The sequence below is a fragment of the Enhydra lutris genome, unplaced genomic scaffold, assembly GCF_002288905.1.
Source record: "Enhydra lutris kenyoni isolate GAN:26980312 unplaced genomic scaffold, ASM228890v2 scaffoldscaffold21, whole genome shotgun sequence".
NCBI classification, from domain to species: domain Eukaryota; kingdom Metazoa; phylum Chordata; class Mammalia; order Carnivora; family Mustelidae; genus Enhydra; species Enhydra lutris.
Window position 1 is genome coordinate 36,025,135 of NW_019154105.1, and position 17,370 is coordinate 36,042,504.

Consider the following 17,370-nt stretch of genomic DNA (forward strand, 5'->3'; position numbering starts at 1 on the left):
ATTTTGTTTATTTATTTGACAGACAGAGATCACAAGCAGGCACAGAGGCAGGCAGAGAGAGAGGAGGAAGCAGGCTCCCTGCTGAGCAGAGAGCCTGATGTGGGGCTCGATCCCCGGACGCTGAGATCATGACCTGAGCCAAAGGCAGAGGCTTTAACCCACTGAGCCACCCAGGCACCCCTCTGGGGTCTCTTTTAAAAGAACATCCGTTGTGGGTGCCTGGATGGCTCAGTTGGTTAAGTGTCTGTTTTCGGCTTATGTCATGATCCCAGTGTCCCAGGATCAAGCCTGCGTCAGGCTCGCCGCTCAGTGGGGAGTCTGCTTCTCCCTCTGACCCTCCCCTCTCCAGTGCTCATGTGCACTCTCTCTCTCTCAAATTTAAAAAAAAAAAAAAAGTGAAGAAAAAAAAGGACATCAGTCCTATTCATAAGGGCTCCATCCTTATGATCTAATCACCTCTGAAAGGCCCCACCTCCAAATACTAGCACATTAAGGTTTAAGATTTCAACATTTTTAACAGTGTAATGGTATTGGAATTTTCTCTTTCAGAAACACAAGTAAGAGGTAAATATTAAAATTCTGAATACTTGAAATAATATAGAAAAATAGAGCAAAAAGTCTAAATCTTTTGACTTTGGCAACTTCCTGTGGCCTAACCCTCAGCTCTGACCCCGTGGTCACTATTGCTTGCTTGGCTAGAGGTTGCATTTAGTTTGTGGACTTCCCAGTCACATATCTTATGCATTTATATATCTTTACAGATATACATATCTATCTAACTATCCTTATATAGGTATAAAATCAAAATCCCTTGTACCATCAGGGTATAGCATATGAATTTCCCTGTTCCCTTGTCTGTGGCTTTAAGTTGTGTATTGATTTTGGTTCAATAAATTAATTAAACTCACCATCAGAAGGTATTTTGTAGGCTTGGAGAAAGTATATGTATATCATTTGGGCAAAGAAACCCAACCTATTAGTGTTTAGACATTTAAAAAAATATTTTCAAAATATTCAGACTTCCCTTTAACCCAGCTATTTGAAGTCTTCAAGCTTGAAAGGTGCATGGATTATTGTGGTTGCCACAAGTTATTTTTGTTAATGTTATAGGAAAATATGTAGAGATGATACTCAGTCATTAAGAACTTAGTATGATCAGGGAGTCCTGGGATGGAGCCCTGCAACGTGTTCTCTGCTCACTGGAGAGTTTGCTTCTCCCTCTGCCCCTCCCTCTGCTCATGCTCTCTCAAATAAATAAATAAAATCCTGGAAAAAAAAAAAGAATTAAGTATGATCAAAATACTAGGTTTTAGATGATCTCCCAGTTGAAACATTGGACTTCTGCAGTGGTGTGATTATATAGAAATATTTGAATTGAATATTCTTTTTTTGTATTTTGTCATTTCTTTAAAGTATCCCTCCTATAATTGGATAATGTGTATGAAAACTTAAAATGTGTATACCTTTATTCTAACAATTTCTCTCCTTATCCTAAAGAGATTAATTAAGTGAGTAAGAATGTATTTATAGGAACATTCATGTATAAATTGGGAAATGATGTAATTAAATGGAATACTGTGCAACATTAAAAGTAATGTAGAGCTGGTTTTGGACATTAAAAGATTTGTTGACTAGGAACACCTGGGTGGCTCAGTTGGTTAAGTGTCTTACTCTTGGTTTCAGCTCAGGTCATGATCTCAAGGTCATGGGATTGAGCCCCACACTTAGCAGGGAGTCTGCTTCTCTCTCTTTTTCTCACCCTCTCACTGTCCCTCCCCCCGACGCATGTGTGCTCTAAAATAAATAAATAAATCTTTTTTTTTTTAAAGATTTTATTTATTTATTTGACAGACAGAGATTACAAGTAGGCAGAGAGGCAGTCAGAGAGAGGAGGAAGCAGGCTCCCTGCTGAGCAGAGAGCCTGATGCGGGGCTCGATCCCAGGACCCTGGGATCATGACCTGAGCTGAAGGCAGAGGCTTTAACCCACTGAGCCACCCAGGTGCCCCAATAAATAAATCTTTTAAAAGAAGATTTGTGACTGATTGTTGAATATGGAAAAAAAAATAGCAAGATAACATGGGGAGGGTTGTTTTATAAGATTATATACACATACATATATGCAGTTGATCCTTGAACAACAGGGGTTTGTACTGTGCGGGTCCACATATACCCACGGGTTTTTTTTGATAGATACAGTACCATACTGTGTTTTCTCTTGTCATTATTTTAACGTTTTCTTTTTCTCTAGCTTGCTTTATTATAAGAATACAGTATATGATACAGATAGCATACAAAATATGTGTTAATCAACTGTTATGGGTAAGGCTTTCAGTCAGCAGTAGTGTATTAATAGTTAAGTTTTGGGGGAGTTAAAACTTATACACGCATTTTTGACAGGGGGCCAACATCCCTACTCACTGTGTTCAAGGGTAAACTGTATTACAAATGCGTGTGTCTGGAATATATTACCCAGAATGTTAAAAAAGAGTTATTGTATGGTAGGCTTTTGCCCATTTTGGTCACTGCTCTTTCCCTAAGAACTACTAGAACATTACTGAGCCCCACTAGGATGTAGGAAGTGTTCTGTATTGATACTTTGAGGAAAGCCACAGGAATCTCCCTGTGTGGATATTTTCAAGCCAACCTTACAACTGTGAGCTGTGGTGAGGTCTGGCTAGAGAAGACATTGACCCAACTGTTTAGTCATTGCTTTGAAAGTACTTTGTTGTTGGTTTTAGAGTTTCATTTTTTTAAAAAATAGTAGTGATAAATTTGAGCATGCTTATTTCACAAATAAGCAGCCCTGTTGTATAGTAAAAGGACATTTCTCTCTTGCCTGTATATTATTGCAGTGATGCTGTGATCTAAAAACATTATCCTATGGGCCATGAACTGAGTTTTTTATATACATATTTTACTTTATATATGTTTAATTATATCATTTAATCCTCATGATGCCTTAAGGTTCATAATGTTAGGAAGGCAGTTAGGGTAGTTAGGTCTGAGCAAGGAGGGAGAAAGCCCATAGTGGCCACACCCTTGCAGCCATCCCTAAGGGTTAACAGCCACACCTTCACAGCCACCTCCACGGGCTAACAGAGCAGGAGAGGCCTAGCCATAGAGCTGGCCCAGAAGCGACAAGAGAACCTCCAGGAGCTGAGCAGGCACACAGAAGGTGTAGCTTGCCCTAAGGTCCAGGCAAATACTCATTAGAAACTCAAGAATATGGAAGACATAAGTAAATAGAGTTATAACAGAATGCATCATGGGTAAGCGGATGTACAGAAGCCAAACTGTTATATAACCACCAGCTGTCAGTCAAAAATGTCAGTCAAAGCCAAGCCATATACAGAAAGCAGGCTTAATGCAGCTAGAGCTTCTTGGAGCCATTGCCACTCTTGCTCGCTTTCTCTCTTGAAAATGTGCTACACTTAGTATCCTCAGTAAACTCTGTCTCCCCATTCTGGTCTGAGGTCTCTAATTCTTTGGCATATCTGGGACAGTAACGAAGTAACCCAGTAACATCGGTAGGTCATATTTACGTCTTTTATAGTTTGAAACTTTATAGAAAGTAACAGACACAGAATTTGAACCTGAATATCTCTGACTTCAAGTAAAGCTTCACTTTTAAACACTCTTCTATTTACCAGTGCATAGGCAGCTCCTGTCCATCCGATGGGAGGGGACTTCCAGTATGTGTGCGGTTCCTGAGCAGACATAGGAAAATAGTAAATAACTTCTTGTTTAGGTACTTAGTTTGGGCCACTATAGCAAAATACCACAAACAGGTGACTTGAACAGCAAACATTTATTTCTTACAGTTCTGGAGTCTGGAAAGTCCAAGATCAAGTGCACACAGATTTGGTGTCTGGTGATAACTCTACTTGGTTGGCAGACGGTTGCCTTCTTGCTGTATCCTCACATAGCATGGAGAGAACAAGGGCTCTCGCCTCTTCTTCTAGGGCACTAATCCCATGATGGAGGCTTCACCCTTATAACCTTCTTTAAACCTAATTACCTCCCAAAGGCCCCGCTTCCAAATACCATCACATTGGGGATTTAGGGCTTCAGCCTATGAAGTTGGGGTACATCCAAGTCTCCATAACAGGTACATTTTGATAACTCCAAAAAAGAGACTGTTCTTTGTAATTCTTTTCAATAATTTTTTTCCAAAGTAAGATTGCTCATAGAAGATCCACTTACCTGCTTTTTGTCATTAGAATCTTCTCTTTGATCTACATTTTTCTCCTAGACCTCCGACAGCGAAGATATTCTATTAGGCTTCTGGGATTTCCTAACAACTATTTTAGATTCTTTAATGTTCCCTAACATGAAATCTGTGTGCCAGGTATCTTTTATTCTTTCAGTTTCTTTCTTTCTTTCTTTTTTTTTAAGATTTTTATTTATTTGACACAGAGAGAGCGAGAGAGGGAACACAAGCAGTGGGAGTGGGAGAGAGGGAAGCAGGTTTCCCGCTGAGCAGGGAGCCAATGCAGGGCTGGAACCAAGGACCCAGAGATCATGATCTGAGCCAAAGACAGACACTTCCCGACAGCCACCCAGATGCTCCTCTTTCAGTCTCTCTTAATCCCTGTTTTCCGCTTTTTTCCCCAGTAAAGAAATATATTTATTGTACTCATAACTGTGATGTCTGTGATTTTGAAGCTAATTCACTTCAAGAACTTTCCATGACCATCCTAGTTAGGTGGAGAGATCTAAATCTACTTTTAATTCTTTTCTGGGATCCTGGGATCAATGTTAACATGAAAGTATACCAGGACAGCAACTATTGGCTATAGATAATCCACACGTGGTTCCCTCCTCATCCCCTCCATTGTAGTACAGAAAATAATTGAAGTCCGTGACCATCCTATAGATACTGGCATTTCTATTTCCTTCACGTATTATCCTTGGTTTCCTTCTACTTGCTTTCACAAATAGTTTCCTTTTGGAGTAGCCAAAATTAGCATTAATAGTACCACTGTGTTCTTCAAATAAGTCAAAAGAAAACTGAGATGTATTGTAAATTAGGCCTTTGTTTAAACAGAATTCCATCAAAATAGTGAGATTCTCTTGTTGTACTAAATTCATGGTTTTTGAATTTTTTAAAGACTGTAATGTATTCATCATAGGTGTTTGAATCTGAACACTGGTTATAGACATAGGTATAGATATAAATATATTCCAAAACCCTGTTTTGGAAGCACCCTAAGTGCTGGACTAGGAATGTGGTCATGATTCTTTGGCACCTCATTCATTATTCAGAGCCTGCAGCATTGCCTCCTTGTGAACATGGAGAGTGTCACCACAAACTCGAAGAAGACTGGTCAGAAGAGCAGGATCCCACCACAGCTCTTGGTGGAATGTTCCAAAGATTCACGGCACTCAGCCAGGCTCCCAGTGAATAAATTCTTCTCATTCTTGGGTATGTGTGTGTGAGTTTGTGCACATGCCCACAGGCACTCATTTTTAATTTTCTTAAAGCTCAGGGAGCTCCTGTCTGCACAGCATGAGCCACAGGGTTTATCCTTTCTTGCTGAAGAGCATTTGACTCCCACTCTCCTGGCTGCCTTTACCTAGGAAAAATCACTTCTTATGAACCAACATAGCTTCCATATTAAACTGGCATAGTTTCTCTTTTTACCAATTATATGTGAATTAATTTTTTAGAAACTTTTATATAGTGGGGCAAATTGTACATTACTTTTTTTTTTTTTTTAAAGATTTTAATATTTCTTTGACAGAGAGAGATCACAAGTAGGCAGAGAGGCAGGCAGAGAGAGAGGGGGAAGCAGGCTTCCCGCAGAGCAGAGAGCCTGATGTGGGGCTCGATCCCAGGACCCTGAGATGTTGACCTGAGCCAGAGGCAGAGGCTTTAACCCACTGAGCCACCCAGGCGCCCTGTACATTACTATTTTTTTTTTTTTATTTGTCAGAGAGAGAGAGAGGGAGAGAGAGCAAGCACAGGCAGACAGAATGGCAGGCAGAGGCAGAGGAAGAAGCAGGCTCCCTGATGAGCAAGGAGCCCGATGTGGGACTCGATCCCAGGACGCTGGGATCATGACCTGAGCCGAAGGCAGCTGCTTAACCAACTGAGCCACCCAGGCATCCCTGTACATTACTATTTTTAATCATAGTCCCAAAGGGAGGCCTACTCTTTCTTCCGGTGGCACTTTTTTTTTTTTTTTTTTGAGAAATTTCCACGGGACTCAAACTCACGACCTCATGATCAAGAGTCACTTGCTGCTGTATGGACTGAGCCAGCCAGCGCCTCCAGAGCAATCTCTTTTAGTGCAGAAGGGAAACGTTGGCTATCTTGGTCTTAGAGACTAATTAACTATACCTATGGTTATTTTCATTTTAATCTGAATTTGCTTCAGATCAGTTATATAGTACATCAGTTCACGGAAGTATTTTGTAACCATTCAGAATTGAGCTTGAGAGAATGTAATGATATGTTAACTAAAATTATGACACAGAATTTTGTACATTGTGAAGTAGAATGAAATTGTGTTAAGAATTTAGACTTTAGGGTGCCTGGGTGGCTCAGTTGATTAAACTAAATCTGCCTTCAGCTTAGGCCATGATCCCTGGGTCCTGGAATCTAGCCCCACATCAGGCCCCTTGCTGACGGGGAGCCTGCTTCTCCCTCTCCCTCTGCCCCCCACTGGTACTTGCTCTCTCTCTCTAGTGCTCTCTCTCTCTCTCTTTCAAATAGGTAGATAAAATCTTAAAAAAAAGAATTTAGACTTTGGAAAAAAAAATTTATAATTTGGAGTTCACACTAAGTAGCTAACCTTCCACAAACTCAGGTTTCATCCATTCATAAAATACCAAAAATAGAACCTGCCTCCGGCCCTTGGTTGAGGATTAAAGAAGACAAGTTAAAGTTCTTAGTACATACAAGTTTCTAATATTTGTTGTCATAATTGTGATTATGTGAAAGTGTGCATATTTTAAGACTAGAAAAGCATACATGGGGCAGTGAGTTAATCCACATTAATTTCTAAGTATTCATAATGTTTTATTGTAATATATAAATTATGTTATTTAAATTATAATAAGTCACTTTAAGAGTAATAATTTATAAATTTTAACATATAAAAATATTTTTATTTAAATATATCTCAGATATAAAATAATGAGAAAGTACTGCAATTCCACACTGTTGAATGATGTAGGTATCTGTTGTATATTGGTATATGTCTCCGACTTGGGGGCAGTCAGACAAATGACATCAGTAGCATACTGTGATGATTTGAGTGTAGAGAGCATTTGGTTCTGGGGTTAAATACAAAAGCTAATAAGTAGCATGGCTCTTATGCTCTAGCCACACTAGCTTTGTGGTTGGTTCCTCATCACCATTCTTGTTGTTCACTTTGCCTGGAATGCCCAGAATGCTTATCCCCTTGACCTTCACTATCATGTAGATACCCCCTTAAGAGTCACTGCCTCTGTCTTGCTGCCGGATTTAGATATAATGCCATCCTGTTTTTGTTCTCTGCAAGGCTCTCTGACATTTTTATGATATATTTATTTGTCAGTTGTCTGATTTCCCCCCAAGACTGTTATGATCCATAACAGTTAGAAACTTTGCCTTTTTCATACCATATCCTCAGTACCTAGAACTCAACATGGCACATAGTAGGCATTCGTTAAATATTTTGAATAAGTGAACAAATGATTGTTGTATTATTTTTTTTTTCAAGATTTTATTTATTTATTTGACAGAGATCACAAGTAGGCAGAGAGGCAGGCAGAGAGAGAGGAGGAAGCAGGCTCCCCGCTCGATCCCAGGACCCTGAGATCATGACCTGAGCTGAAGGCAGAGGCTTAACCCACTGAGCCACCCAGGCGTCCCTGTTGTGTTATTATTATAAGGTAGATGTAATTCATGAGCATCTCACATTTCTAAGTGAACATTTTTATATAGCTACACAGAAATATTTGTTTTTTTCCTCTTATCCCATGTGTTATTTTCTAGGTTCAGTGATTTAAGGGCAAGGCAGTAAATATTTCAGGCTTGCTGTCTTTATACTCACCTCAGCTATTGTAGTGAAAGCATCTGTAGACGAATGAGTGTGGCTATGTTTCAGTTAAACTACAGGTGTACCTAATTTTAATTGTACTTCATTGCACTTTTCACATACTGCATTTTTTTACAGACTGAAGGTTTGTAGCAACGCTGCATTGAGCCAAGTCTCATCAGTACCATTATTCTATCTACATTTGCTCACTTCGTGTCTCTCTGTCACATTCGGGTAATTCTTGTAATATTTCAAACCTTATCATTATTACTATTTATGTTGGTGATCTGTGATCAGTAGTCTTTGATGTTACTATTATAATTGATTTGGGGGCACCATGAACTGCACCCATATAAGATGGCAGACTTAATCCATAAATGTTGTGTGTCGTGACCACTCCACCAACTGGCTATTCCCCTACCCCTATCTCTCTACCTCTCCTCTGTCCTCGTTATTCGCTGAGACACTGCAGTGTTGAAATTGGGTCAGTGAATAACCCTATGATGACCTCTAAGTGTTCAAGTGAAAGGAAGAGTCCCACATCTCATAGTTTAATTTAAAAACTAGAAATGATTAAGCTTAGTGAGAAAGGCATATCAAAACCTGAGATGGACTGAAAGCTAGGCCTCTTGTGCCAGCTAGCCAAGCTGTGAATGCAAAAGAAAAGTTCTTTTTTTTTTTTTTTTTTAAAAAGATTTTATTTATTTATTTGACAGAGATTACAAGTAGGCAGAGAGAAAGAGGGGGAAACAGGTTCCCTGCTGAGCAGAGAGCCCGATGTGGGGCTCGAACCCAGGATCCTGGAATCATGACCTGAGCCGAAGACAGAGGCTTTAACCCACTGAGCCACCCAGGTGCCCCAAAAGAAAAGTTCTTGAAGGAAAACTAAAACTTCTATTCCAGCGAACACATGAATGAAGAGAAAGCAAAACAGCCTTATTGCTGATAATGGTAAAGTTTGAGTGGTCTGGATAGAAGAACAACCAGCCACCATCTTCCCTTAAGCCAAAGCCCAATCCAGAGCAAGAGCCTAAATCTCTTCAATTCCATGAAGTCTGAGAGAGGTAAAGAAGCTGCAGAAGAAAAAGTTTGAAGCTAACAGAGGTTATTCATGAGTTTTAAGGAAAGAGGTCATCTCCATAACAAAAGTGCCAGGTAAAGCCCCTAGTGTTGCTGTTGAAGCTGCAGCAAGTTACCCAAGTTACCCGGAAGTTAACCAGATCTAGCTGAGATAGTCATGAAGGTAACCATACCAAACACTAGATTTTCTTCTTTCCTTTTTTAAAAGACACAGCAACAGCAGGAACACAAGCAGGGAAAGTGAGAGAGAGAGAAGCAGGCTTCCCACTGAGCAGGGAGCCCAATGCGGGACTTCATCCCAGGACCCTGGGATCATGACCTGAGCCGAAGGCGGACGCTTAATGACCGAGCCACCCACGCATCCCTAACACTAGATTTTCAACGAAGATGAAACAGCTTCTACTGGAAGAAGACCCCATTTAGTACTTTCTTAGCCAGAGAGGAGATGTCAATACTTGGCTTCAGAGGACAAGTTGACTGTCTTATTAGAGGCTAATGTAGGTGGTAACTTCAAGTTGAAGTCAAGTGCTCACTGTTCCCCAAATTCTAGGGTTCTTAAGAATTATTCTGATTCTGTTCTGCTGTGCTCTGTAAATGGAACAAGCCTGCATGACAGCACATCTGTTTACAGCATGGTTTACTGAATATTTTAAACCCGCTGAGACTTAATTGCTCAGAAAAAAAGAGATTCCTTTCAAATTATTACTGCTCCTGGACAACGTACCTGGTTACTCAAGAGCTGTGATGATGATCTCCAACAAGGTGAATGTTGCTTTCATGCCTCCTGACACACCATGGAGTCTGTAGCCCATGGATCAGGGAATCGTTTTAACATTCAGGTCTTGTTACTTAAGAAATACATTTCCTCAGGCCAGGGCTGCCACACACAGTGATTTCTGTGATGGATCTGGGCAAAATAATAATCTGGTCTCTATATCCGTAAACTCTGTTTGCTTTCTGTTTTTATATTCCACAATAAATGAGATCATATAGTATTTATGTTTTTCTTTGTGACTTCCTTCACTTAGCCTGATGTCTTCCCAGTCCATCCTTGTTGTTGCAGATGGCAGAGTAATATCCCATTGTGTATGTTTACCACGTTTTCCTTACCCATTTGTACACTCGTGGACATTTAGCTTGTGTCTATGTCTTGGCTATTGTAAGTAATGCTGCAGTGAAGTGGGGGGGTGCATATATTTTCAAACTAGAACTTTCCTTTTCTTTAGATAAATACCCAGAAGTGGAATTGCTGAGTCATATGGTGATTCTATTTTTAATTTTTTGAGGAACTTCCATACTGTTTTCCATAGTGGCTTGCACCAAATTACATTCCCACCAGCATTGCATAAGGGCTCCCTTCTCTCCATGTCCTCATCAACACTTGTTGTTTTTTGTCTTTTTGATAATGGCCATAGAATGTATAATTTTTGAAGCGTTTTTTGATTAATTCCTTTCATATTTAGGGTTAGGATATACAGCATATTTTTACATTATGATCTGTTTTCCCATTTTAGTTCAAGTAGGATGACTTCTAGACATACACACCAAAGCAAGTCTGGTCCTCTTAGAGAACAAATTACAAAATGATTTGTGTAGTTAATTGCAGTAATTGCTTAGATGAGGTTGTAATTGGTGTGGCACAATCGTAATAATCACTAACATTCCTTGGGTTGTTACTACATTTCACATGCATTATCTGTTTTTTTTTTTTTTTAAAGATTTTATTTATTTATTTGACAGAAAGAGATCACAAGTAGGCAGAGAGGCAGGCAGAGAGAGAGAGAGGGAAGCAAGCTCCCTGCTGAGCAGAGAGCCCGATGCGGGACTCGATCCCAGGACCCTGAGATCATGACCTGAGCCGAAGGCAGCGGCTTAACCCACTGAGCCACCCAGGCGCCCTCATTATCTCTTTTAATTCTCACTAGTACTCAAATATAGGTAGCAGTATACCTGATTTACCAGGTGAGGAAACTCAAGCTTAGAAGTATTAAAAGACGTTTCACAAGACCTTGAAACTCTAGAAGGTTGCAGATCCAGACTTAAAGACGAGGTCTTTCTGCAGAGCTCATACATAACCGGCTAAGCACAAAGACTCTGTTGTTGCTTTTCCCCCAGCAACTCCAAGTCTTGAGTTATTGCTGTAATGCAGAAAGGGTATTATTACAAAGTAACAAGGCTGATTTGAAAAATTCCATGCTCCTCGTTCTCTTTACTATATAGTCATCTCTATTTTAAGGTTTATCATATTATCGTTTCTAAACATCCTAAAATGTCTCAGCATAGGGTGAACATAAAAGGATGATGTATGTCTGCGATCGTTTTTTTCTTTTTACATTTTTTGGAAAATTGATAAGCACATGGTTCCCAAATTAAATTGTGGAAAAAGAGACATTGGAAACTTCAGCTTTCATCTCTGTCAGAGTCTGCTCCTCCATCCCTTCTCAACCCCTGTGGTATCCATTTTTATTAGTTTCTTATTTATTCAGCCACTGCCTATGCAAATACAAGCAAAAAGGGAAAAAAATAGATCGCTCCCTTTCAAAGATACATTTTCTAGAAATAGAATCGGTTTTTTTCTCGATCTGCTTCTAATTTTCAGTGAGAAAAAAATCTCATTAACAGAGTTTACTCTCTTTCTAGTCGTCTTCCTCTACAGTTTACAGCTTCTCCTTTGGGAAGTCTATTAACGTGCAATAGGAGTCTCTGTCACAGGTGCTTTTTTTTTTTTTTTTAAGATTTTATTTATTTATTTGACAGAGATTACAAGTAGGCAGAGAGGCAGGCAGATAGAGAGAGAGAGAGTTAAGCAGGCTCCCCACCGAGCAGAGAGCCCGACATGGGGCTCAATCCCAGGACCCTGAGATCACGACCCGAGCCGAAGGCAGAGGCTTTAACCCACTGAGCCACCAGGTGCCCCTGTCAGAGGTGCTTTTTTAAAAAAATTCCTTAATTTAGATAAGTGAACTGCACTAGATCACAGTGTATTTGAAAATGATTTTTAGTAGAAAAAAGGCCCCCAAAGCTGGACTACTCTTCAGTGTGGTCTATGTTAGTATTTGATTCTGCTGGTACAGTATATCTAGTATGGTAACATTCATTAAAAAATAAAACATGACTTTTCTAATAAAGATTATCCCTTTTTGGTTAAGTCCAATGGCTAACTTTCCTTTCTTCTTATTCATTATAGTTGAGGCAGTCCCAGTCCTACTGCACAGACACGGAATGTCTTCAGGAATGTAAGTAATGATGGGACAGGAAGAACCTTAGCATTGGGGGCAGAATTAGAGGACAGAGAACTGTGAATATTTGTCAGAATTTCTTACAGTTTACTGTTTAAGGAAATGGTTCTCAGTAATGTATTTCCTACTTAAATATTTCGTTTTTTAATTAAAAATTTTTTTTGCCTCGAAAACAAACTCTGGTCATTGAAGAAAATTTTAAAATCATAGATAAGAAAAGACTTCCAGAATACTAAAAGATAACCATTATTGACAACTTGGTGCAAAACCTTTCAGACCTTTTTCTTGGCAAACATACGTGTAACAGCACACTTTTGGCTGGTCCTACCAGACCATCAAGGCTGCTAGCACAAACCCCTCACCCTTTCTCTATAATCTCTTTGCATCTATTGGCAGCTTTGGGAACCTCTGAATGAAGGGAGGAAGCCATTCTTTCCTATGGTTTGGAAACTTGGGGCCTTTTGGTTCTGACATTGGCATTTTCAAGAGAGCATAGGCAGTTGGGAGGTTTCTCAGTGTAGCTTTATGGCAATGTTGATATATAAAGTGAGATGTGAGCAGGAAGATGGATCCTGCATTGTGAATATAGCAGAGAGACTTCGTGACTATTTTTTTTTTTTTAAGATTTATTTTAGAGTGAGAGGGTGCACACAAATAGGGGGAGGGGCAGAGGGAGAGAGAAAGGAAAGGAATAGAAAGGAAAGGAAAATTCCCCACTGAGCACGAAGCCAACTTGAGGCTCGATCTCACAACCCATGGGAGCTAAAACCCAGAGTTGAAGGCTCAACCAACTGAGCCACCCAGGTGCCCCTAGACTGGCTATTAGGTGAGACATCTTTTTTTTTCAGGACACAAATGACTTGAGGGGAACTAATAACTAACATTTAAGCCAGTTCTGTCGTAGGCCATAATAATTTGACTAAGAATGGAAGTGTGACATTAATGGGAGGCTGAAACCTGGTACAATTAATTTTAAAACACTTGGGAAAATGGAATCACTTTGTGTTGTTTTTCACTACTGTATTATAAACATATCAGTATATATTTATCTTAAAAAATAGTAACTGACTAAATAATAATACTTTATGGGGATATACCAGTGTTTGTATGTTTGTTTGTTTAAAGATTTTATTTATTTATCTGACAGGCAGAGATCACAATTAGGCAGAGAGGCGGGCAGAGAGACAGCGAGGTGGAAGCAGGCTCCTTGCTGAGCAGAGAGCCTGATGGGGGCTCGATCCCAGGACCCCAGGATCATGACCTGAGCCAAAGGCAGAGGCTTTAACCCACTGAACCACCCAGGCGCCCCTCTGTTTAAAAAAAAAAAAATATATATATATATATATATATATATATATATATAGTTAGTTAGTTAGTTAGTTAGTTATTTAGTTAGTTAGTTAGTTAGTTAGTTAGTTAGTTATTTTAGAACACGAGCTTGTGCATGCAAGCCGGGGAGGGGTCAGAGGGAAAGGGCTAGATAATCTCCAGCAGATTCCCTGCTGAGTGTGGAACCAGACTTGGGCCTTGAGCTCATGACCGTGACTTCATGACCTGAGACGAAATCAAGAGTTGGATGCTTAACTGACTTAGCCACCCAAGCACCCAGGTATATTCCAGTGTTTAAATTATTTCCTTTCATTGAAATTTTAAGCTGCTGGTATATTTTTTGCTATTACAAATAATAGTTGAACAAGCATCCTTTGTATGCACATTTTTAAGTTGTTTTTTTACCTTCTCCTTCCACTTCACTTTCTCCCACCCTTCACTTCCCTCTGGCAATCACCAGTAGTTTCTTTGTGTCTATGAGCTTGTTTTGTTTTGTTAGATTCCACATATAAGTGAGATAATAGGCATTTGTCTTTCTCTGTCCTCCTTATTTCACATCCATCCATGTTGTCACAATGTCAAAATTTCATTGTTTTTGTGGCTAAAAAATATTCTCTTGTATATGTACACTGCAAGTTCTTTATCCATTCATTCCTTGATGGACATTTGATTGTTTCCAGCTCTTAGCTCTTGTAAATAGTGCTACATTGAACATAGGTGTGCGTATATCTTTTTGAATTATGTTTTCATTTTCTTTGTAAAAAAACAAGAAGTAGAATTGCTAGATCTTATAATGGTAATTGTTTAAATTTTTTGAGAAAACTACATACTGTCTTTCATAGTGGCTGCTCCAGTTTACCTTCCTACCCACAGTGCACAAGGGCTCTTTTTCTCTATAGCCTCACCAACACTTATTTCCTGTCTCTTGGGTGATAGACTTTCTAACAGGTATGAGATGATATCTCATTATGCTTTTGTTTGCATTTCCTGATGATTAGTGATTTTGATCTGTTGGCCATCTGCGTCTTCTTTGGGAAAATGCTTATTCAAGTCTTCTGATGATTTTTTTTCACTATTTTTTTTTTTTTTTAAGATTTATTTATTTGTCAGAGAGTGAGAGGAGCGAGAGCGAGAACAGGCAAACAGAGTTGCAGGCAGAGGCAGAGGGAGAAGCAGGCTCCCTGCCCAGCAAGGAGCCCGATGTGGGACTCGATCCCAGGACACTGGGATCATGACCTGAGCCGAAGGCAGCTGCTTAACCAACTGAGCCACCCAGGTGTCCCTTCTGATGATTTTTTAACCAGATTGTTTTTTGCTATTGAGTTATATAGGTTCTTTATATATTTTGAATATTAACACAAAATATTAACACAAAAAATATTCAAATATTTGAATACTTCTATGATTTGCAAATATTTTCTTTTTTTTTTTTTCTTTTTTTTAAGATTTATTTTAGGGGGCGCCTGGGTGGCCCAGTGGGTTAAAGCCTCTGCCTTCGGCTCAGGTCATGATCCCAGGGTCCTGGGATCGAGTCCCGCATCGGGCTCTCTGCTTAGCGAGGAGCCTGCTTCCTCCTCTCTCTGCCTGCCTCTCTGCCTACTTGTGATCTCTCTCTCCATCAAATAAATAAAATATTTTTTTAAAAAAAGATTTATTTTAGACATTGAGCATGCGCTCAGTGGGAAGGAGCAGAGAGAAAGGGAGAGTCCAAAGCAGACTCTGTGCTGAGCGTGGAACCCGATGCAGGGCTCGATCTCATGACCCTGAGATCACAACCTGAGCTGAATGCTTAACTGACCGTACCATCCAGGCATCCCCATCTTTTTTTAAAGAGCAAATATTTTCTTGTATTCAGTAGGTTACCTTTTTATTTTGTTGATTGCTTTCTTTGCTGTGCAGAAGTCTTTTAGTTTGGGGTGCCTGGGTGGCGCAGTTGGTGAAGCGTCTGCCTTCGGCTCAGGTCATGATCCCAGGGTCCTGGGATCAAGCCCTGCATCGGGCTCCCTCCTCGATGAGGAGCCTGCTTCTCCCTTTCCCTCTGCTGCTCTGCCTGCTTGTGCTCTCTGGCTCTCTCTGCCAAATAAATAAATAAAATCTTAAAAAAAAAAAAAAGTTTGGTAGAACTCATCAATGAAGCCATCTGGCCCTGGACTTTGGTTTATTGGGAGGTTTTTCATTACTGATTCTTCTCCTTACTAGTTATCAGTCTGTTCAGATTTTCTGTTTTATCGTAGGCTGCATGTTTCTAGGAATTTATTCATTTCTTGGTATATGATTATATACCAAGAATATGGTATATGATGATTCATACTAGTCTGTTTTCATCCTTTATATTTCTGTACTGTCAGTTGTAACATCTCCTCTTTCATTTCTGATTTTAGCTGAGTCCTGTCCCTCTTTTTTCTGGTTAGTCTGACTAAAGGTTTGTCAGTTTTGTTTATCTTTTCAGAGACTCAGTATTGATCTTTTCTGTTACCTTTTTAATTTATGTATCATTTATTTCTACTCTAGTCTTTGGTATTTCCTTATATCTACTGATTCTGGGCTTCCTTTGTTCTTTTTTTTTTTCTCTCTAGCTTTTGGGGTGTAAAATTAAACTGAGACGTTTCTTATTTCTTGAGGTAGACATTTATCACTCTGAACTTCCCACTTAGAACTGCTTTTGCTGCATCCCCTAAATTTGGGTGTTATATTTCCATGTTTGTTTGATTTGGGATATTTTTGGATTCTATAAAAAAAATTTTTCTGGGGCACCTAGCTGGTTCAGTTGGTAGAGCATGTAGCTTTTGATCTTAGGGTCCTGAATTCAAGCCCCATGTTGGGTGTGGAGCCTACTTTAAAAAATAATAAATAAATAAAATAAAAGTGGGTGAATACTGTCTTTAAAAATTTTTGTTCTTCTTTAATCTACTGGGTGTTCAGTAGTGTGTTTAATCTCTATATATTGGTGAATTTTCCAACTTTCTTTGTATAATTGACTTCTAGTTTTATGTTGCTGTGGTTGGAAAGATGCTTAGTATGATTTCAGTGTGGTCAACATCTGATTTGTTCTAGAGAATGTTCTGTGTACACTTGGGAAGAGTGTGTATTGTGTTGCTTTTGGCTGGACAGTTAAGTCCATCTAGTCTGGTGTGTCATTTAAGGCTGATATTTCCATATTGATTTCCTGTCTAGGTGATCTGTCCACTGATGTAAGTGAGGTATTAAAGTCTCCTACTATTACTGCATTGCTATCTGTTTCTCCATTTAGGTCTGTTAATATTTGCTTTATATATTAGGTGTTCCTATAAATATTTGCAAATGTCATATCCTCCTAGTGGATTTACCCCTTCGTTATGTAATGCCCTTATTTGTCTCTTACAGTCTGTATTAAAATTATTTTATCTGATATGAGTATAGCTACTCCAGCTTTCTTTTGGTTTCTGTTTGCATGAAATATCTTTTTCTGTGCCTTCACTTTCAGCCTGTGTATGTCATTACATTTGAAGTGAGTCTCTTACAGGCAGCATATAGATAGGTCTTGTTTTTTTTTAATCCATTCAGCCACTCTGTGCTTTTTTTTCCCCTCCAAGTAAGCTCTGCACCCAACATGGGGCTCAAATTCATGACCCTGAGATCAAAAGTCACATGCTGACGGAGCCAGCCAGGCTCCCCACCACTCTGTGTCTTTTGATTGGAGAATTTAGTTTGCTT

The 17,370-nt window shown here is 39.4% G+C and overlaps 1 protein-coding gene across 1 annotated transcript in view; it reads left to right on the forward strand.

Moving 5' to 3' along the window:
• The window catches only part of LOC111149287 (small integral membrane protein 14), a 73,175-nt gene that overhangs the window by 46,671 nt on the left and 9,134 nt on the right, over window positions 1-17,370 (forward strand). Inside the window, exon 3 of the mRNA XM_022506271.1 lies at window positions 12,297-12,345. Within this exon, the coding sequence (XP_022361979.1) occupies window positions 12,297-12,345 (49 nt within the window). The remainder of the gene's footprint in view (window positions 1-12,296; window positions 12,346-17,370) is intronic.